This window comes from Oncorhynchus mykiss, chromosome 3, assembly GCF_057628025.1.
Source record: "Oncorhynchus mykiss isolate SJ-2025 chromosome 3, ASM5762802v1, whole genome shotgun sequence".
NCBI lineage: Eukaryota > Metazoa > Chordata > Actinopteri > Salmoniformes > Salmonidae > Oncorhynchus > Oncorhynchus mykiss.
Genome location: NC_143024.1, coordinates 25,027,681 through 25,051,809, shown reverse-complemented (window position 1 = coordinate 25,051,809; position 24,129 = coordinate 25,027,681). Strand labels below are relative to the sequence as shown.

General features: G+C 43.1%; 1 protein-coding gene across 2 annotated transcripts in view; it reads left to right on the top strand.

Moving 5' to 3' along the window:
- Nucleotides 1-22,489: 22,489 nt before the first annotated feature.
- The window catches only part of LOC110510231 (basal cell adhesion molecule), a 106,917-nt gene continuing 105,277 nt past the window's right edge, over nt 22,490-24,129 (top strand). For both annotated transcript variants that reach the window (XM_036975403.2, XM_036975402.2), the window contains exon 1: nt 22,490-22,856. In XM_036975403.2, coding sequence (XP_036831298.2) covers nt 22,787-22,856 — 70 coding nt within the window. In that variant the 5' untranslated portion in view covers nt 22,490-22,786. The remainder of the gene's footprint in view (nt 22,857-24,129) is intronic.

Below are 24,129 nucleotides of genomic sequence, written 5' to 3'. Positions count from 1 at the left end.
GAGTATGTAAACAAAGTGGCATAGTATAGTATAAAGTGGCTAGTGATACATGTATTACATAAGGATACCGTCGATGATATAGAGTACAGTATATACGTATGCATATGAGATGAATAATGTAGGGTAAGTAACATTTATATAAGGTAGCATTGTTTAAAGTGGCTAGTGATATATTTACATCATTTCCCATCAATTCCCATTATTAAAGTGGCTGGAGTTGAGTCAGTGTCAGTGTGTTGGCAGCAGCCACTCAGTGTTAGTGGTGGCTGTTTAACAGTCTGATGGCCTTGAGATTGAAAAACAGCTTCTATCTCTCGGTCCCAGCTTTGATGCACCTGTACTGACCTCGCCTTCTGGATGATAGCGGGGTGAACAGGCAGTGGCTCGGGTGGTTGATGTCCTTGATGATCTTTATGGCCTTCCTGTGACATCGGGTGGTGTAGGTGTCCTGGAGGGCAGGTAGTTTGCCCCCGGTGATGCGTTGTGCAGACCTCACTACCCTCTGGAGAGCCTTACGGTTGAGGGCGGTGCAGTTGCCATACCAGGCGGTGATACAGCCCGCCAGGATGCTCTCGATTGTGCATCTGTAGAAGTTTGTGAGTGCTTTTGGTGACAAGCCGAATTTCTTCAGCCTCCTGAGGTTGAAGAGGCGCTGCTGCGCCTTCTTCACGATGCTGTCTGTGTGAGTGGACCAATTCAGTTTGTCTGTGATGTGTATGCCGAGGAACTTAAAACTTGCTACCCTCTCCACTACTGTTCCATCGATGTGGATAGGGGGGTGTTCCCTCTGCTGTTTCCTGAAGTCCACAATCATCTCCTTAGTTTTGTTGACGTTGAGTGTGAGGTTGTTTTCCTGACACCACACTCCGAGGGCCCTCACCTCCTCCCTGTAGGCCGTCTCATCGTTGTTGGTAATCAAGCCTACCACTGTTGTGTCGTCCGCAAACTTGATGATTGAGTTGGAGGCGTGCGTGGCCACGCAGTCGTGGGTGAACAGGGAGTACAGGAGAGGGCTCAGAACGCAACCTTGTGGGGCCCCAGTGTTGAGGATCAGCGGGGAGGAGATGTTGTTGCCTACCCTCACCACCTGGGGGCGGCCCGTCAGGAAGTCCAGTACCCAGTTGCACAGGGCGGGGTCGAGACCCAGGGTCTCGAGCTTGATGACGAGCTTGGAGGGTACTATGGTGTTGAATGCCGAGCTGTAGTCGATGAACAGCATTCTCACATAGGTATTCCTCTTGTCCAGATGGGTTAGGGCAGTGTGCAGTGTGGTTGAGATTGCATCGTCTGTGGACCTATTTGGGCGGTAAGCAAATTGGAGTGGGTCTAGGGTGTCAGGTAGGGTGGAGGTGATATGGTCCTTGACTAGTCTCTCAAAGCACTTCATGATGACGGATGTGAGTGCTACGGGGCGGTAGTCATTTAGCTCAGTTACCTTAGCTTTCTTGGGAACAGGAACAATGGTGGCCCTCTTGAAGCATGTGGGAACAGCAGACTGGTATAGGGATTGATTGAATATGTTCGTAAACACACCGGCCAGCTGGTCTGCGCATGCTCTGAGGGCGCGGCTGGGGATGCCATCTGGGCCTGCAGCCTTGCGAGGGTTAACACGTTTAAATGTCTTACTCACCTCGGCTGCAGTGAAGGAGAGACCGCATGTTTTCGTTGCAGGCCGTGTCAGTGGCACTGTATTGTCCTCAAAGCGGGCAAAAAAGTTATTTAGTCTGCCTGGGAGCAAGACATCCTGGTCCGTGACTGGGCTGGGTTTCTTCCTGTAGTCCGTGATTGACTGTAGACCCTGCCACATGCCTCTTGTGTCTGAGCCGTTGAATTGAGATTCTACTTTGTCTCTGTACTGGCGCTTAGCTTGTTTGATAGCCTTGCGGAGGGAATAGCTGCACTGTTTGTATTCGGTCATGTTACCAGACACCTTGCCCTGATTAAAAGCAGTGGTTCGCGCTTTCAGTTTCACACGAATGCTGCCATCAATCCACGGTTTCTGGTTAGGGAATGTTTTAATCGTTGCTATGGGAACGACATCTTCAACGCACGTTCTAATGAACTCGCACACCGAATCAGCGTATTCGTCAATGTTGTTATCTGACGCAATACGAAACATCTCCCAGTCCACGTGATGGAAGCAGTCTTGGAGTGTGGAGTCAGCTTGGTCGGACCAGCGTTGGACAGACCTCAGCGTGGGAGCCTCTTGTTTTAGTTTCTGTCTGTAGGCAGGGATCAACAAAATGGAGTCGTGGTCAGCTTTTCCGAAAGGGGGGCGGGGCAGGGCCTTATATGCGTCGCGGAAGTTAGAGTAACAATGGTCCAAGGTCTTTCCTCCCCTGGTTGCGCAATCGATATGCTGATAAAATTTGGGGAGTCTTGTTTTCAGATTAGCCTTGTTAAAATCCCCAGCTACAATGAATGCAGCCTCCGGATAAATTGTTTCCAGTTTGCAGAGAGTTAAATAAAGTTCGTTCAGAGCCATCGATGTGTCTGCTTGGGGGGGGATATATACGGCTGTGATTATAATCGAAGAGAATTCTCTTGGTAGATAATGCGGTCTACATTTGATTGTGAGGAATTCTAAATCAGGTGAACAGAAGGATTTGAGTTCCTGTATGTTTCTTTCATCGCACCATGTCACGTTAGTCATAAGGCATACGCCCCCGCCCCTCTTTTTACCAGAAAGATGTTTTTTCCTGTCTGCGCGATGCGTGGAGAAACCTGTTGGCTGCACCGCTTCGGATAGCGTCTCTCCAGTAAGCCACGTTTCCGTGAAGCAAAGAACGTTACAGTCTCTGATGTCCCTCTGGAATGCTACCCTTGCTCGGATTTCATCAACCTTGTTGTCAAGAGACTGGACATTGGCAAGAAGAATGCTAGGGAGTGGTGCGCGCTGTGCCCGTCTCCGGAGTCTGACCAGAAGACCGCCTCGTTTCCCTCTCTTTCGGAGTCGTTTTTTTGGGTCGCTGCATAGGATCCACTCCGTTGTCCTGTTTGTAAGGCAGAACACAGGATCCGCGTCGCGAAAAACATATTCTTGGTCGTACTGATGGTGAGTTGATGCTGATCTTATATTCAGTAGTTCTTCTCGACTGTATGTAATGAAACCTAAGATGACCTGGGGTACTAATGTAAGAAATAACACGTAAAAAAACAAAAAAATGCATAGTTTCCTAGGAACGCGAAGCGAGGCGGCCATCTCTGTCGGCGCCGGAAGTTTAAATAACTGAATCACAGAAAATGGCGATAGAGTTGTGCCCACCTAAAAAAAAAAATATTCTTATGGATTGACTGATGTATGTAATAAATTTAGTGAATTACATGTTACTTTTAAGACTTGGACATTTCATAAGTGGGAAGCCAAAAGAGAAGGGAAGGTTTATAAGTTTGGTTTTACTCTTACGATAGAGGTAAGGCAGAAGGTTGTTTGAGTAGGGGTTATATTTTCACCTACTGGAAAGAATAGGTGAGTTAGTCGTGCTCGCTGGGCTATATTTGGCTGTGAGGGATTCAGGTCTGAATAGTTCAAACTTTTACGATTCGTGATAGTTTCTGATTATTGATTTTTGTTTTATTGTTATGTAATACCAGTGAATTGGAGCAGGAAGTTAATGTATTCTAACATTATAATCTGTTTCCATTACGTAGAACAAAAGCAGATTGACTGAAGGTGAGAGTCATCTCTCATGGCGGACCTTGTGGATCTGCTGCCATAAGGTTAGGGTTTTCTGTTCAACAAAACTAATGATTGGAGGGAGTACAATGGAATTATCATTATTATTAGGTTTTGATTGTGGTCAACGTTTGGGTTTCTGAATCGGTGTAGTATAATGAAATGCTGACCAAGTGGTTGTATTTTTTTCTGGGAAAGGGAGTGTTTCATTGTCTCTCTTTGGAACGTTTCCTAGAGTCACGATATCTTAAAGGGGTACACACACACACATGTAATTTTAGAAGTTTTATTTTCTGAGTTTTAATTAAACACGTAAATTCTTTAGAGAAGGGAATGTTCTAGGAATCTGGGATACAACAGGTAGAAAATGTTTGACAGTTTTTCTTTAATTTGTCTAATATAGTAAGAAACACTTATTTGAAAGGGTGGTATGACTTTTGACCTCATCATGGCTTTATCATGGCATATCATGGCTTTCCTTTGTGGTCTGATCAGCCTCGTGGGAGGGCCATTTGGATAATGAATTTAAGGTAGTTTGTAATACTGATTTGAAGGTAATTTGTGTAATTGATAATTATGAACGAGTTTATAGTTCTTTGACATATTTGTAATTTGAACCAATGAGAAGAAAGATAGGGCATAACATTTGACTAAGGGTAGACTTCCTTAATTAAGTCTCTCTTCCTATGGCCATAAGGGTACAATAATTGTTCTTTGTCGAGGGTTTCAGAGTAGTGATTTTTATCTGATTGTGTTATTTGAAACTTTGTTTTATCTTTTGACCAGTAGTAGTAGAAACAGCAGAGGGAACACCCCCCTATCCAGATCGATGGAACAGTAGTGGAGAGGGTAGCAAGTTTTAAGTTCCTCGGCATACACATCACAGACAAACTGAATTGGTCCACTCACACAGACAGCATCGTGAAGAAGGCGCAGCAGCGCCTCTTCAACCTCAGGAGGCTGAAGAAATTCGGCTTGTCACCAAAAGCACTCACAAACTTCTACAGATACACAATCGAGAGCATCCTGGCGGGCTGTATCACCGCCTGGTATGGCAACAGCACCGCCCTCAACCGTAAGGCTCTCCAGAGGGTAGTGAGGTCTGCACAACGCATCACCGGGGGCAAACTACCTGCCCTCCAGGACACCTACACCACCCGATGTCACAGGAAGGCCATAAAGATCATCAAGGACATCAACCACCCGAGCCACTGCCTGTTCACCCCGCTATCATCCAGAAGGCGAGGTCAGTACAGGTGCATCAAAGCTGGGACCGAGAGACTGAAAAACAGCTTCTATCTCAAGGCCATCAGACTGTTAAACAGCCACCACTAACACTGAGTGGCTGCTGCCAACACACTGACACTGACTCAACTCCAGCCACTTTAATAATGGGAATTGATGGGAAATGATGTAAATATATCACTAGCCACTTTAAACAATGCTACCTTATATAATGTTACTTACCCTACATTATTCATCTCATATGCATACGTATATACTGTACTCTATATCATCGACTGTATCCTTATGTAATACATGTATCACTAGCCACTTTAAACTATGCCACTTTGTTTACATACTCATCTCATTTGTACATACTGTACTCGATACCATCTACTGTATCTTGCCTATGCTGCTCTGTACCATCACTCATTCATATATCCTTATGTACATATTCTTTATCCCCTTACACTGTGTACAAGACAGTAGTTTTGGAATTGTTAGTTAGATTACTTGTTATTACTGCATTGTCGGAACTAGAAGCACAAGCATTTCGCTACACTCGCATTAACATCTGCTAACCATGTGTATGTGACAAATAAAATTTGATTTGATTTGATTTGAGTTTCTTTATACAATACTCTCATGGAGAATTATGGGTTAAAATGGGGCGAAGATGGGTATATAAAAACTGTCATAAGATTATTTTGAAACCCCCACTATTTTGGCATAAGTAATGTTCAGTAATCTAGAAAAGTTTTATTTTCCCTTAGGTAATCAGCTGTTGTGGTATGCAGTGTAAGAAATTTAACACAAGGCTGTGAAATTGATATAATAGTATTATTATATTTTGTTGGTGAACAAGGTTATAAAGTTAGCAAGAATACGTTTAATAATGGTTGACTTATGTTAAGTATTTAGGACATTGAGTAGAGTAGAGTAGAGTATCGAGATAAACTTTATCAACTAGGTAATAATCTTAGAGATTACTAACATAGACATGTAGATTTTTCTAAAAATCAATGAGTGCAGACAGGGACACAGTGAGACATTTAGTCAATATTTGGAAACAACCCATATTATATACTGACTGTTATAAGAAAGAGCAACAGACAGATAGAAGGAAGGGCAGATGGAGAGGCCCTCCCATTTGGGGGTAGCATGAGGAGAGAAGATAGAAGTGACACAGACTGGGTAGATAACAGTTACTGAGTGGAGACCAGCATAGTTAAATTATAAACAGGATTAGAAGGCAGAGTGTAAGGCTCTCCCGAGAAATGGGGGACAGAAATAATACCGTGACAGACAGAAAAGACAGAATAAGAATAAAAGGGGGAGAGAATTTGGTTCGCTTATTAGCTTTAGGATATTAATTCACGGAGAGACTGTTAGCTCCATTTTTTTTTTAAATATGACAAGTTAGGAGGGCAGGCAGGTATTTTATTTTTTATTTTGAGTGTATGTTTAGTAAATTAGCTAGGAAGAGATATGATGATCTTGTTGGAAGTAGTTGTTACCCTAACTAAAAGGGGAATGAAAGCTTAGTTGGTTTCATGGAACTAAGGTGTTAGACACTGAACCATTGCCCAGAAATTATTCTGCACAACTGGCCGAAATAGTAGCATTGACTAGAGCCTGCGAAATAAGAAAGGAGAGAAAGGTTACTGTTTACACAGACAAGCACATAGGCATTTAAAACCATACAAAGCAGCACAGATAAATCTTAAAGAAGATAAGACACTTGACAGAGAATTGTTACAGGATAGCTAAGAACGAACGCCCCAGGGATCCCAGAGGATAACTACTCAATGGCCTAGAGGATAACTACTCTTTTAAAAAAGTAGAATATCCACTCCAACATTTGGAAATGGACTTCATTGTACTATTCCGAAGTGAGGGAAAGAAGGGGTGTTTAACAATAATAGATAAGTATATTAAATAGGCAGAAGCATTCCCAACTTACTTGGCGAACACAATTATGGTAGTTAAAATATTAGGTCAAGATATTATCCCTAGAGTTGGTTTACTAGGATCTATTTCTTTAAATAATGGATTACTTTTTAGCTAATCAGGTAGAACAAAAAGAATGCCAGAGTTAGGGACCAGAACAGGTAGACATAGAAGATATACTAGCAGAACACACGAGAAGACTGTTTGCTAACCAAACCCGTATGTCCAAGATTTTGTGTCCAACAGGTGAATTACAGGAGAAGGTGATTCACTCAATCCAACCAGGAGACTGGGTGTGGATCCAGTCCCTGAGAAGAATAGACTGGAAGCAGCCCCGTTGGGAAGGCCCATACCAGATTCTGTTAAACCACCGCCTTTGCCATTAGAATAGCTGAGAGAGTCACTTGGGTCCACGTTACCCACTGCAAGAAGGTATGTACACATATGAGTATGGCTGATCACATACAGAGTTAGGAGAAGAACTGAGTACCAACAGGGTACGGGGGTTACCTCCTTAACGAAGATTTCCCATCCCAACCGTTCATCACTGTGGGTGCTCCTAGAAGTGTGAGTATGAGGTGGTACGTAGCAGACCGACTAAGGGCAGGAGAGGGTTGGCGGTTTTAGGGACTCTGAGCTGCATCATAGTCTTGGTAACCTTTCTGATAGATCCAAATCCACCACCTTCCGGTACTAATTATATGACGCCGTTGTCATTAATAAGAAGTAATAGATAAACTATATAACACACTGATGAGTGACTTACAGAATAAGGAGTCAAAGAAGACCAATATGTAGGATTTAAGGTAAACATTAAACAATTCCCTAGGAAAGAAAATAACTTTACAGGGATTGGGTGGGCCAGATTGAAGTACTCGGCCAACCCACCCCGGTTCACTTTAACTCCTGATGAGAACCAGTGTTATAGATACAAGAATGGCACCGAGAACTTAGATGATTTGAATAGCCTGAAGGTAATCGTTAATGTGACTGACCTAGGTTTGGAAGTACAGGAGAAAATTCTTAACCCCACGGCACCTATAACTGATATAGGGTGGGCTCATACCAGCAAAGGACGCATATGACAGAAACTACCAAAAAGGGTGGTTAGGAACTTGCGCCCCGGGGTCCAACCAGTTCGAGTTAGTCATCAGAGGCCAGTTATAGGAGGCTAAAGTAGGCACAGGAGGAGTTTTGACCAGGATGGGAGTAGCTTTGTCTAGATGGATGCTATTGGCATCCTCCGGGAAGTTACAGATTAATACAAAGCTATGAATCAAATAGTTGAAGACTTTACCACTACGTTCTTTTGGTAGTTGACAATAAATAAAAATGTGGATTGGATTAATTGCATCTATTATACAGTGCCTTGCGAAAGTATTCGGCCCCCTTGAACTTTGCGACCTTTTGCCACATTTCAGGCATCAAACATAAAGATATAAAACTGTATCTTGGTTGGTTTGTTTTAACTGGAACAGGCGGCAACAACGAAACGCGCCTTGGTCTACTCGCGAGAGAGATAAAGATATATATCGCTGGTCAAGCTTATATCTCCTGAATTTCAATCGGCTGGCTCTTTGTCCTCGCTCGAGAAATTAAAAATGACTGAGCCTACCCGCGAATGAAATGTGCCAGGCAGAAATAGCCCTGCGTTTGGCCAAATGCTCTATTTCTCAGATTTCTATAATTAGCTTTCGTGGCCCTCATACAGAAATGTATGCGCTTACGTTACCCACTGACTATGTCAGAGAACAACACAGAGGCGGGGAATCGTCAGCACACACACACCCAATAATGCTTGTCTTTAACACTCCAAAAATGTGTACAATAACTTGGTATATTATGTAATCTGTTTTTCAATTTTATACAGGCTGAATCAAAATGAAAGCCTCATTCTATTTTAGATTCCTCACACGGGGCACCAATTATATAGTGTCTTTGGCTATGCCGGATTAAGTGATATGACATGCTATTCTATAAAATCATTTCTCTGTAATTAATATTACCTGATTGAGTTAATCATGTAAATGTAATTAACTAGAGAGTCGGGCACCACAAAATAATATTTATAGAGCTGTTATCTTCCGAATAAACTCTTAAAGACCTAGTAAGGTAAGTAAGTAAGACCTAGTATATTTTACATCAATAGCAGTCAATATTAATTGTCATCTTGATTCAGTCTCATCTGAAAGTTGTAAATTCTTGGTTATCTGCACGAACCCTGGCTAACAAGTTGAATCAGCAATACAACATTTGTGTTAATTATTTATTTACTAAATACCTAACTAATCACACAGAATTACATATACAAAGAATGAATCATACCTTGATTACAAATTATGTCATAAAGGAAAACGTCCCTAGCGGGCGGAACAGATATGACAGCTGGTTACACAAAAGAAAAGGGGCTGGGTTTGAGTGAAAGAGCGGGAAGACTGAGGAACAAATGGCGAAGCTGTGCTATCGTAAATACAGTATCTTATGCATTCTAAATTACCGCCCATTTGGAAAAGGAAAATGCAATAAATATTTACTCTGAGCTGCGCTTCGGTAGGTTGGTGGTAGATGGAAGGCCGTGTTGCCCAATCAAGTCCTTTGTCCTTTGAAGAATGTCTCTGCTGGTAAATTGAATACGTTGGAGTAACGTTGTTGTGTGGTAGACTGGATACTCTGTCTTTTCCTTCCTAACCCTCGTTTGCAGAGGCTGTTGCTAACTCAATGGCTAGGGGGTATCACTTCTGTAGTGAATAAGAGTTCAAAGTTCATACCATTCGCAACCAAAGCTCATGCTGATGTTGGCTTCGTTCTGTAGTTATTATCTGAACCATTCTGACATCGGACCGTCGTCCTCACATCCTCGGAACAGGAGGTTATATTGTCATCAAGGCTTTATATAGGAAGGGAGAGGAGGGCGTGTTTGAAAAGTTTTATAGCCCATGTCCCTTCACAGGGGCGTTCCACTGATTGAGCCTCTATGAAAACCCAAATCTCACATTTTAGAATCTAAAATCACATTTCATTCCATCACAAATAATTTCATATTCAAACATTTAAATTGAACAACAATTCCATGTGAATCTGATAACTCTGATGTGTAGACTTTCCACTGTAGAGTTTATGTCATCTTGTCATTGATGAGAATGTCTCAGATGACAACCGAACTGGCATCATATTCATTAAGTACCACCGCATATGTTCAATTGGTCGGATTACCAGAATATAGTTCATTTCCCCCCACCTACTGATGTTCCCAGAATCTCTAGGTTAACCAAGAGTTTTGCAAATGTAACATCAGTAGGGTAGAGAGAGGAAAAGGGGGGGAAGAGGTATTTATGACTGTCATAAACCTACCCCCAGGCCAACGTCATGACACCCTGTTTTGTCTACAATATCTCACACATCTCTCAGACTGTTTCTTTATAAGGGGCAGAGACTAGAACAGAAATGTGGAACAATATTAAACCTTATAATGCATATATATTGTTAATCTGTGGTCCAGGACCCTGTAAATGTAGTGAGAGAGGGTCTTATAGCCCTCCCCTTCTATTAATACAGCATAAGCATAATCAATTATTATAATACATCAATCATTTGGTGCAGCCCCTATCATGACCCCAAGGTGAATCCCATCAGAACTCTAGAGCTCTGTCAGAGTGACCATCGGGTTCTTGGTGACCTCACTGACTAAGGCCCTTCTCCCCCGATTGTTCAATTTGGCCGGGCGGCCAGCTCTAGGAAGTGTCTTGGTGGTTTCAAACTTCTTCCATTTAAGAATGATGGAGGCCACTGTGTTCTTGGGGACCTTCAATGTTGCAGAACGTTTTTGGTACCTTCCCCAGATCTGTGCATCGACACAAACCTGTCTCTGAGCTCTACGGACAATTAATTTGACCTCATGGCTTGGTTTTTGCTCTGACATTCACTGTGGGACCTTATAAAGACAGGTGTTTGCCTTTCTAAATCATGTCAAATCATTTGAATTGACCACAGGTGGACTCCAATCAAGTTATAGAAACATCTCAAGGGTGATCAATGGAAACAGGATGCACCTGAGCACAATTTTGAGTGTCATAACAAAGGGCCTGAATACTTGTGTAAATATGGTATTTCAGTTTTTTATTTTTAATACATTAATAAATAATAAATTTGTCATTATGGGGTATATATTTTTTCACTTTGTCATTATGGGGTATTGTGTGTAGATTGCTGAGGAAGATTTTTTATTTAATCAATTTTAGAATAAGGCTGTAACGTAACAAAATGTCAAGGGGTCTGAATACTTTCCGAAGGCACTGTAAGACATCTAACAGGGTTTGTTTCCAACGTTTGACTATATTTTACATTTTTAGTCATATAGCAGACACTCTTAACCAGAACGACTTACAGGAGCGATGAGTGTTAAGTGCCTTGCTCAAGGGCACATGGACCAGATTTGTCACCTAGTCGGCTTGGGTATTCGAACCAGAAACATTTCGGTTACTGGCCCAATGCTCTAACTGCTAGGCTACCTGCTGCACAGACGCCATAATGGGACAGATGCAATGTTGCGATCTCTATACATATTATGCACATTGCATTGATGACACAGTATTCTGCTAACAGGACCCTTGTTAGACTGGGCCACTTCATTTCTAGCCCGTATATAAAGACTTTCTCCATTCTGACATGTCTTTGTCCTTCCACTTACTTTGTACCTTCTCTCTCGACTATCTCTGACCCCTCTCTCTCTTTCTTCTAACGCGGCCCCCACTCTCTCTTTTTTTCTCTCCCTCTTTCTCTGTACTCAGCTGGTGGGCCAGCCAGGAGGCATGGCGTGCGTTAGAAGAGCATAATCTGTTCTTTCTCTATTCCATTTCCATTTCAATTCCTCGTTCACAGCTGGAACAAGGGCACTTTGCATGCAGATGAGCTGAGGAGATGACTCTCTTGGAAAGCAGAAGCAGACACAAGGAGGGGTACGAGATGAAGAGGAGGATGAAGAGGAGGAAGAAGAGAAAGACGAGGAGGAGAGGGTGAGTGGCAGGGCCAAGGGGGTGACCCTGTCCTGACAGGAAGATTATGTCAGTGTGTAAATTTACTCAATGCTCATTGATTACAGTATTTTCCCTCTACAAAGAGGATTTGGTTCCATGGTTCCCGCCACACACCGCCTCACAGATTGAGATGTACTGTAAGGTCTATACAGTGTGGCTGCAGTCATCAGTGCTTTGTCATCACATATACTGACAGTGATGATTAATGAACACGAGTTCATGTGTCAGGGCATGACATAACAACTAGGCCACTGTTGCTGACAGTGAGGAAGTGAGTGAGACATGAGTGGTGTTTGGGGTGAATGGGGTGGTGTATGCGGGTGGTTTGAGGTAACTTGGAGCACAGAGAGTTGGACTGTTATCGGATCTATTATCGGAATCTATAGGACACACACAGCCAACCACAGACTATAGCTTCACTCACTCACACACACACACACATGCGGCACAGCAGACACTCAGGTTTCAGTTGTAGCCCGTGCCTAGACATACCATCGGCTGTCAGTTGATTATAATGACATGTATTGATTTGGACTTTCAAAACCAGAAGTGTATGTTACCCTGACCTAAAGAGGGGGTGACCCTGTCCTAAAGAGGGAGTTACCCTGTCCTAAAGAGGGCCCCCTGTCCTAAAGAGGGGGGGACCCTGTCCTAAAGAGGGGGTGACCATGCATAACCCTGACCAGCAAACTCTTTTCATGTCTTTTTATTTTTTTCATTTACATTATCTCTCTGTCCTTATGATCCTTCTCTCTCTCTTTCCCTCTGTCATTCTCTCTGTCATTCTCTCTCTGGTATAATGGCCGCAGTGACTCAGCAGTGAGGGAAGAAGGACTGTGACTCACGCACAATGACATGAGTGTTGGAGAGTAAGCATAATACAACTCTTTGTGGTCCGAAAGGGAGGGGGGGTAAAATGTGTGTGTGTGTCTGTGGCTGTCAGCTGTAAGTGAAAGCCCAGCTCTAACATTGTGGAGCAGTCTGGCATTGGGCACCCCAGTCAGTCAAGGTTATAGAGGCTAGCAGACTCTCTGACTGGCTGGCGTGTGCTCGGCTGCCAAGGAAAGCTAGGCGGGTAGCTAACGTGCCCGTTTATCACACCGCTGTGGCAGACCACGTGCGCCGGCCATCACATTCTAGCTGATTCAACCAGTTTTGTAGATTCTGTATACTAAATGTCTGCACTGTTCCTTTTCATTTAGAAACAAGAACTGTAATAGGGAAGGGAAAGGCTAAACCTTTCATTTAGAAACAAGAACTGTAATAGGGAAGGGTTAGGCTAAACTTTTCATTTAGAAGTAAAAAGTGGACAATAACTGTATTTTAGGAGAAGCAAGAAGTGGCGATTAGACTTTTGTGATGCATGGTCACCCCCTCTTTAGGACAGGGTCACCCCCTCTTTAGGACAGGGTCATCCCCTCTTTAGGACAGGGTAACCCCATCTTTAGGACAGGGTCACCCCCTCTTTAGGACATGGTCATCCCCTCTTTAGGACAGGGTCACCCCATCTTTAGGACAGGGTCACCCCCTCTTTAGGACAGGGTCACCACCTCTTTAGGACAGGGTCACCCCCTCTTTAGGACATGGTCATCCCCTCTTTAGGACAGGGTAATCCCCTCTTTAGGACAGGGTAATCCCCTCTTTAGGACAGGGTCACCCCCTCTTTAGGACCGGGTAATCCCCTCTTTAGGACATGGTCACCCCCTCTTTAGGACAGGGTAATCCCCTCTTTAGGACAGGATCACCCCCTCTTTAGGACAGGGTCACCCCCTCTTTAGGACAGGGTCACCACCTCTTTAGGACAGGGTCACCCCCTCTTTAGGACAGGGTCATCCCCTCTTTAGGACATGGTCACCCCCTCTTTAGGACCGGGTAATCCCCTCTTTACGACAGGGTAATCCCCTCTTTAGGACCGGGTAATCCCCTCTTTAGGACCGGGTAATCCCCTCTTTAGGACAGGGTCACCCCCTCTTTAGGACAGGGTCACCCAATCTTTAGGACAGGGTCACCCCCTCTTTAGGACAGGGTAATCCCCTCTTTAGGACAGGGTCACCCCCTCTTAAGGACCGGGTAATCCCCTCTTTAGGACATGGTCACCCCCTCTTTAGGACAGGGCAATCCCCTCTTTAGGACAGGGTCACCCCCTCTTTAGGACAGGGTCACCCCCTCTTTAGGACAGGGTTACCACCTCTTTAGGACAGGGTCACCCCCTCTTTAGGACAGGGTCACCCCCTCTTTAGGACAGGGTCACCCCCTCTTTAGGACATGGTCACCCCCTCTTTAGGACAGGGTAATCCCCTCTTTAGGACAGGGTCACCCCCTCTTTAGGACCGGGTAATCCCCTCTTTAGGACAGGGTCATCCAATCTTTAGGACAGGGTCACCCCCTCTTTAGGACAGTGTAATCCCCTCTTTAGGACAGGGTAACCCAATCTTTAGGACACGGTCATCCCCTCTTTAGGACAGGGTCACCCCCTCTTTAGGACAGTGTAATCCCCTCTTTAGGACACGGTCACCCAATCTTTAGGACAGGGTAACCCCCTATTTAGGACAGGGTCATCCCCTCTTTAGGACAGGGTCACCCCCTCTTTAGGTCAGGGTCATCCCCTCTTTAGGACAGGGTCACCCCATCTTTAGGACAGGGTCATCCCCTCTTTAGGACAGGGTCATCCCCTCTTTAGGACAGCCCCCCCCCCTTTAGAACAGGGTAACGTACACTTCTGGTGTTGACAGTCCAAATCAATACATGTCATTATAATCAATTGACAGCAGATGGTATGTCTAGGCACGGGTTAGGAGGCAGAAGTTGGGACGGAAGTCTAGAAGTGTGTATGCGCGCGCGCGTGCGTGCGTGCGTGCGTGCGTGTGTGTGTGTGTGTCTCAGTGTGCATGTGTGTCTGAGCCAATCTGTCTCAGGGGAGCCAAGGCTCCTCTCATGAGGGTTACTTCAATAGAGATGTGACAGAGCAGGCTTCACTAGACACACACAGATGGGTCCCACTCAAGATACAGTATGCACGCGCACACACAGGTACACAAAGACAAGACAGACTGAACACTAAGGAAACAAGGAAGCAGCTAAAGAATGCACATGATCAGATAGAGTTGAGGCACTCTGAGCACTAGGCAGATACCATAGTAGACCTACAGTGCAGCACTTAGCTACTCAGGAATACACTGCACAGGCAGAGCTGACAGTTAGCCATTCATTCCAGGGAATATTCTGAATGTTGCCAGAGGATCTGGTTTGCATCAACAACTATAAACATTATTCTTGTTATCTATGAAACATTATCTTTGTTTGATGGCTGTTCAGTAGAATGTGAATATCTGCCGAAGGTCATATCAGGTTACAGTAAACATGAACTAGTAAACATTATTAATAATAACTATCTTGCCAATAATATGTATACAGTACCTGTCTGATTTAATTAGGAGATATTCATCTTTCCCTGGAGAGACATGAAACTGGCCAATGTAAGCCCAACATTTTTTCAACTGTGATTCTTGTAGAGTTTGCCTGTTATTATTCTTTAACATGATTTATGTATTTCATATTCTTAGCCTGAGGGTAGAGTGCAGAAGCGAAGCAGGATTTGGATTGGTGCAGTCGCGATAAAGGTCCAAACTGTCCCGGAGGCGTGTAAGATACTGTACGTAGGCAGAAAGTCAAACACATGTAGAGAGAAATTAAGGTTTGGAGGCGAGAATATATTCTAATTAATTTCCCACAAAAAATATACATTTTTATAGGAGAAGGAGTGTTAAAATAGCTGGACTAAAGCCAAGTTATTCTCTTTGCTGGGTTGAGGGCACAACAGAGCTATTGTTATGACTGAGTCATCATGGGGAGACATTTTTAAAATGTACATTTCAAACTGCGTTTTAGAGCTTGAACTTGACCCTTTTCAACTTTTCACCTCGTATCTTTTTATCGCCCTGAATAATGAGCTGTAGTAAATGATCTTATATCTCAACAGTCCCAATCACAGCTCAGATTACCGTTAGTACAGTACATCAAAAGCAGAGCCTATTGTTAGTGTGCAATGTGCATGCTGAATTAAATGGACACCATCTCAACCTATCTGCCTTCATAGGTTTAATCTGCACTGATTGGTGGCCATGTAAAGCAGAATCCTAGGTTAAGGATTATGACATGAGCCCTCTGACCTAGAGCCTATAGTGTTCAGCCTAAACACACCATCCCTGTGGGAACAGTAGGCCTACTATAGAATACTGTAGTCATGCACACTCACTGTTTGCTGATCCCCTGTTTTTCTTTACTGTTACAGGTATAACCACAACATGACCATACAAGTATGCTACTGTATGACACCCCCATTGGCCCATGGTCGGACTGTAGACCACAGCCTGTGACTAGTAAGTAGCCCTATTGTCTTGTAACACATCCTGCTTGGCAGCCCAGTAAGCTGCTGTAGAAATGTCAGACTCCCTCCCACGGATCTACTGTCAGAGTAGGCAGCATTGTGCTGGGCATCTCACATGAAGATAGGCAGTCAGGCTGAAACTGTGACCCCGGGGCACAAAGAGCCATTAATGGTTAACCAGCATCAACTCCCAACTTTCACATTCCTTTCCACTCTTCCTATGGTTTGACTGTTTAAACTGGCACTCAGGGGATATAATTGACTGTATGTAAATGAGAGAAGATATTTCAGTGATATGTGGTTGTCTCACCGACTTTAGTGGACTGCACTTAATGCAAGTCTCAACATAAGTCTAACCATATCATATTGAACCCTTTCTGGTTCCACAAAGATCCTCTGGTTCCAAGTAAAATCTTTGAAAGGATGCTATTTGGAACCAAAAATGTTTTTTATCTGAACTGAAAGGGTTCTATCTGGAACCTTTTTTCAGAGGGTTCTCCTACAGGGACAAATGGTTCTACATAGCACTCTTTTCTTCTGAGAGTACCTGACAGGGAGTTGGTACAGGTTGGTACAGCTGATCACGTAGTGCTCTTGTTTCAGTTCTGAACACATTAACAGTATTAGAGGGCTTCTGGTTAATGTGAGTCAGAGTAGACAGTATCACTGCCTGGAAAAGAGCTGAGTGATCCTCCATTAGGTCTTTGCCAAGACCAGAGATGAGAGAGAGAGGGGGGAAGGGAAAAAGAGAGACTGGTGGTGAATAGATGAATAAGAAGGGAGATGATTTTGTCAGATGTCATCTATCCTATAATACTAAAGGAAGACATAAGGATTCACCTGAGCTCATAGTCTGCTCTCTCATTTCCTCATTTCTCTTAGCCTACATACAGTATTCCTGTCTTACTCAGAGGCTATATGTTAACTATCCTCTGGAATTAAAGAACCCAACCACCTCTTATATCATCTCCTCTTTATTCTTTCATTTTATCCCTTCTTTCCTTTGTATTACCCCCGACTGACTATACCCCAGTCTTTATCCCCCAGTCTTTATCCCCCAGTCTTTATCCCCCAGTCTTTATCCCCCAGTCTTTATCCCCCAGTCTTTATCCCCCAGTCTTTATCCCCCAGTCTTTATCCCCCAGGCTTTACCCTGAAGTTTCACCATCACCTAATATTCTCTCTGTGTCCTAGTATTCTGGTATCCCCAGTTCCCTGCGGAATAGAAAGCTGTACATAAAAGGTGTCAGGTCCCATTGGTGTATAGCAGAAGCTACATAGACTATAGTATTACACAAGTTCAAACCAAAGGTGAACCACACCAGTGAGTAAGGCAGTCACCCAAGCTGACCACCTCTGTATAGTGAGGGGCTTAGAAAGGGGTCAGAGAGAGGCTGTGCACCAGAATGCTATCCTCTTCTCTCCCGTCCTGCAGGAGTCCATTAGGTAATGACATAGTAAATCACTAGGTTACCTACTTCTCCCCTTCACCCTGACATCAGCTCAGCTCAGCACAAGCATTTCATAACACTCGCATTAACATCTGCTAACCATGTGTATGTGACCAATAACATCTGCTAACCATGTGTATGTGACCAATAACATCTGCTAACCATGTGTATGTGACCAATAACATCTGCTAACCATGTGTATGTGACCAATAACATCTGCTAACCATGTGTATGTGACCAATAACATCTGCTAACCATGTGTATGTGACCAATAACATGTGATTTGATTTGAAACTACAGCCCTTACATCAGAGCCTCTAGGTTTAGGCTGAGCTTATCTCTGTGTCTCTGTCTCTCTGACCCATCTCCAACACGCCACAGATAACTCAGAGCGGTCAATATCTGAGATGACTAGTGTTATTGATATTACTGAGTGCAGAGTGTGGGAAAGGTGCTTTCCTTATGGCTTCATGGTAGGGAATAGAGTGTGTTTATCACTATGGTAATGACATAAACCTGAGCCAAATACATTTAACTCCGTTTTTCACAATTCCTGACATTTAATCCTAGTAAAAATTCCCTGTCTTATATCAGTTAGGACCACCACTTTATTCTAAGAATGTGAAATGTTAGAATAATAGTAGAGAGAATGATTTATTTCAGCTTTAATTTCTTTCATCACATTCCCAGTGGGTCAGAAGTTTACATACACTCAATTAGTATTGGGTAGCATTGCCTTTAAATTGTTCAACTTGGGGCAAATGTTTCGGGTAGCCTTCCACAAGATTCCCACAATAACTTGGGTGAATTTTGGCCCATTCCTCCTGACAGAGGCAGTATAACTGAGTCAGTTTTGTAGGCCTCCTTGCTTGCACACACTTTTTCAGTTCTGCCCACAAATTTTCTATAAGATTGATGTCAGGGCCTTGTGATGGCCATTCCAATACCTTGACTTTGTTGTCCTTAAGCCATTTTGCGACAACTTTGGAAGTATGCTTGGGGTCATTGTACATTTGGAAGACCCATTTGCGACCAAGCTTTAACTTCCTGACTGATGTCTTGAGATGTTGCTTCAATATATCCACATCATTTTCAGTCCTCATGATGCCATCTATTTTGTGAAGGGCACCAGTCCCTCCTGCAGCAAAGCACCCCCACAACATGATGCTGCCACCCCCGTGCTTCACGGTTGGGATGGTGTTCTTCGGCTTGTAAGCCTCCCCCCTTTTCCACCAAACATAATGATGGTCATTATGGCCAAATAGTTATATTTTTGTTTCATCAGACCAGAGGACATTTCTCCAAAAAGTACAATATTTGTCCACATGTGCAGTTGCAAACCGTAGTCTGGCTTTTTTATGATGGTTTTGGAGCAGTGGCTTCTTCCTTGCTGAGCGGCCTTTCAGATTATGTTGATATAGAACTCATTTTACTGTGGAAATGTACCTGTTTCCTCCAGCATCTTCACAAGGTATTTTGCTGTTGTTCTGAGATTGATTTGCACTTTTTACACCAAAGTACGTTCATACCTAGGAGACAGAATGTGTATCCTTCCTGAGCGGTATGACGGCTGTGTGGTCCCATGGTGTTTATACTTGCGTACTGTTGTTTGTACAGAAGAACGTGGTAAGGAGGAACCAAACTTGTGGAGGTCTCCAATTTTGTTTTTGAGGTCTTGGCTGATTTCTTTTGATTTTCCCATGATGTCAAGCAAAGAGGCACTGAGTTTGAAGGTAGGCCTTGAAATACACAGGTACACCTCCAATTGACTCAAATGATGTCAATTAGCCAATCAGAAGCTTCTAAAGCCATGACATCATTTTCTGCAATTTTCCAAGCTGTTTAAAGGCACAGTCAACTTAGTGTATGTAAACTTCTGACCCACTGGAATTGTGATACAGTGAATTATAAGTGAAATAATCTGTCTGTAAACAATTGTTGGAAACATTACTTGTGTCATGCACAATGTAGATGTCCTTACCAACTTGCCAAAACTATAGTTTGTTAACAAGAAATTTGTGGAGTGGTTGAAAAACAAGTTTTAATGACTCCAACCTAAGTGTATGTAAACTTCAGACTTCAACTGTTGATGTCCCATCACCCATCACGCTGTAAGTATAAACTGCTGCCAGTGTCTCTCAGTGGATCAGTGGCGTAACTACACAAGTGTGTGTGTGTGTGTGTAGCCTACTATGCACATCAGATTGCAAACCCCTCCCTGTTGTTGTGTGGGTGATGGAATACGCTTAACTCACACACATCTCCACTTCCACAGGGGAAAACAAATATCAGACAGCTGTTTTGGCCCAACTAGCCTGCAATGTGTGTTAAAAGACAACTGCTCTGTGTGGAACAAGTACAGTGCCTTGCGAAAGTATTCGGCCTCCTTGAACTTTGCGACCTTTTGCCACATTTCAGGCTTCAAACATAAAGATATAAAACTGTATTTTTTTGTGAAGAATCAACAACAAGTGGGACACAATCATGAAGTGGAACGACATTTATTGGATATTTCAAACTTTTTTAACAAATCAAAAACTGAAAAATTGGGCGTGCAAAATTATTCAGCCCCCTTAAGTTAATACTTTGTAGCGCCACCTTTTGCTGCGATTACAGCTGTAAGTCACTTGGGGTATGTGTCTATCAGTTTTGCACATCGAGAGACTGAATTTTTTTCCCATTCCTCCTTGCAAAACAGCTCGAGCTCAGTGAGGTTGGATGGAGAGCATTTGTGAACAGCAGTTTTCAGTTCTTTCCACAGATTCTCGATTGGATTCAGGTCTGGACTTTGACTTGGCCATTCTAACACCTGGATATGTTTATTTTTGAACCATTCCATTGTAGATTTTGCTTTATGTTTTGGATCATTGTCTTGTTGGAAGACAAATCTCCGTCCCAGTCTCAGGTCTTTTGCAGACTCCATCAGGTTTTCTTCCAGAATGGTCCTGTATTTGGTCCTCATCCATCTTCCCATCAATTTTAACCATCTTCCATGTCCCTGCTGAAGAAAAGCAGGTCCAAACCATGATGCTGCCACCACCATGTTTGACAGTGGGGATGGTGTGTTCAGTGTGATGTGCTGTGTTGCTTTTACGCCAAACATAACGTTTTGCATTGTTGCCAAAAAGTTAAATTTTGGTTTCATCTGACCAGAGCACCTTCTTCCACATGTTTGGTGTGTCTCCCAGGTGGCTTGTGGCAAACTCTAAACGACACTTTTTATGGATATCTTTAAGAAATGGCTTTCTTCTTGCCACTCTTCCATAAAGGCCAGATTTGTGCAATATACGACAGATTGTTGTCCTATGGACAGAGTCTCCCACCTCAGCTGTAGATCTCTGCAGTTCATCCAGAGTGATCATGGGCCTCTTGGCTGCATCTCTGATCAGTCTTCTCCTTGTATAAGCTGAAAGTTTAGAGGGACGGCCAGGTCTTGGTAGATTTGCAGTGGTCTGATACTCCTTCCATTTCAATATTATCGCTTGCACAGTGCTCCTTGGGATGTTTAAAGCTTGGGAAATCTTTTTGTATCCAAATCCGGCTTTAAACTTCTTCACAACAGTATCTCGTGTGTGGTCTCGTGTGTGGTGTGTTCCTTGTTCTTCATGATGCTCTCTGCGCTTTTAACGGACCTCTGAGACTATCACAGTGCAGGTGCATTTATACGGAGACTTGATTACACACAGGTGGATTGTATTTATCATCATTAGTCATTTAGGTCAACATTGGATCATTCAGAGATCCTCACTGAACTTCTGGAGAGAGTTTGCTGCACTGAAAGTAAAGGGGCTGAATAATTTTGCACGCCCAATTTTTCAGTTTTTGATTTGTTAAAAAAGTTTGAAATATCCAATAAATGTCGTTCCACTTCATGATTGTGTCCCACTTGTTGTTGATTCTTCACAAAAAAATACAGTTTGATATCTTTATGTTTGAAGCCTGAAATGTGGCAAAAGGTCGCAAAGTTCAAGGGGGCCGAATACTTTCGCAAGGCACTGTATTACCAGTATTGAGTATTCTGGTTATTTAAGTCTCCAAAGTACACAGACCATTCCGTCTCGTAGTTCACAGACTTTGTATATACTTCCTAACCTCCCAGTTTATAGCGGATTGAACCAAAATCAACTCCAGGTCACAGAATACACACTCAGTGAATTCAAGTTGGAATGATTTAAGCCACTTATCCCTCCCACATCCATTAATTGTCTATAGTGGGTTAGTAAGAAAAATGTCTGAAGGAGATTGGATTACATGTCTAGGAATGAATTATATAATTATAGTAGACTAGTCTGCTGGGTTGTTATTGTCTGTTAGCGGGGTCAGTGATGATTCTACCCACAGTAGGCTATGCTGGGCTAGGGAGGCTATTGTGTTTAGGCTATGCTGGGCTAGGGAAGCTATTGTGTGTAGGCTATAAGAAATTCATAATATGAACAAACTGGATATTTTCAACTATATGATTCTTAATCTTATTTTATCCACAGCTGATATTAACTAACAATGTAGTAGGCTGTGTATTATTGTTCTTATTGTTGGCTAGGAATGAAAATAAATAGCAAATATATAATTAGGCTATATTGTTAATGTATTATCTGTAATAACCTAATAATAGATGTTAAAGGCTAAGGAACAAGAAATAGTGGTTGGAGTTGGCAAGAGTTTTTACTTTCCACTTCGGTGTTAATGTTGTTTTTGAAAATATATTTTAACTTTTCAAAAACCGCCTACAACGATGCAGGCATAGTTGAATAGTCAATCAAGTCTTTTCAGGGCAACTGAGTTGTAGCCGGAGAGAGAGAGAGCGCGAGGGAGGGGCGTGGGTCACCTTTTGTGGAAATACATCAACCAAGACTGCCACAAGCATCAGATTTCTCGCTGTGAGAGAGAGGGGGGTAGCGCTCGCTTTATTGAGCGAGAGAGAGAGAGAGAGAGAGAGAGAGAGAGGGAGGACAGAGAGAGAAACAACTCTGGACGACTGAAGACTTGCTGCTGCCACAAACACATAACGACAGAAACACCTAAAGAAAAACAGCTAAATACATCTGTAAAAGTTACAGATCGAGCCATGGACGGGATGGTTACATTTGGACGCGCTTCTCTCCTGTGCACCTTGCTGCTTTGCTTTTCATTGCAAGGTAAGACACTTCGATTTCACGCGTCCCCGTCTAGTTTATATTAGAAAGTAAATATTGTTTTAGCCCAATGCTGCTCGTTCCTCTTGGCTGGAGGCTATATATGTCTTCATTGCCTGCACCGTTGTTTTATCTTCAACTATCGCAGTGCGTTATATCATAGTAGGCTATGGACTGCGTATCACATTAAAAGTGTGTGAAATGCATTAGTGGGTTATACAACTTTAATGTACCTTGTGCATGTTTTGTTGGCTTTGGCAGTTTGTTCTTGTTACCCGCTTTATGTGAAAACAACCTGTCCGTGAGTGCCAGACTGTGCCAAAATAACAGGTGTAAATCGAGACTGAAACTCTCGGCATTTTTGTCACTAAGCTATTTTTAAATTATTAGAGAAAAAATACTTACATGTAGGCCAACTCTTTGCTGTGCAGCCCATTTTGAACGAAGTGATAAGACCGATCATGTTAAATTCGTGAGATGTTTTAGGGGTTAACCCAGACTGACTTTGCCCTTTGTAGTCGTGTGGGAACCCTCTGCTCGGCAGTGGAGTGCACTTCTGAGCGCACAAATGACTGCAGTAGCCTGTAGCTGAGACGCAGCCTGTCGCGGCCGGGATGGCCGCTATGTCTGTGATCTATGATCAATGAGCTAGCTGTTCAAAATGCGTCTGATGGGGTGTGGTGCGCCTCGAACTATACAGAGTGTTTTTTTTTAAATGGATTGATATATGGGCCTTTATGAATTAAATGGATTTAGGGTAGGCCTACTCACAACCTTACCGGTAGGTTGCATAAACCTTATGATGTATTTATAGTTTGCATTATCTGCCCCAAATTTGAGCAAGGTCTCATGCTTTCAAACGCGATCATTTAGCTTTTCCACTCCACTTTTCTCTTGTCTCTTATGGATAAAGAATAAAAGGTTACAAGGCTACATACATGTTGAGTTATAACTAACGGGTGCTGTATGCTATTTGGCCTTGTAGGTTGGGGTGTGCCCATTTGGCCAAGCCTCTCTCTCTCTCTCTACTTATCTATTAAGCTCCCACACCACTGCCTCTCACTCATCATCTTTTTTTTGTTATCTCTCTCTCCATCTGCAACTTTCTGTCTCTCTCTTTTTTTCTACATCAACATTCCTTTATCTCCTGAATCTCTGCCTCTCTGAGTTTACTTGGCTGGTGTTCAGCAACAACCCTCCCTCTATCTGCACCTATCCCTCATTTTCTCTGCATCCTTCCCTGTCTCGTGCTCCATCCCTCCCTCACTCTGCACCA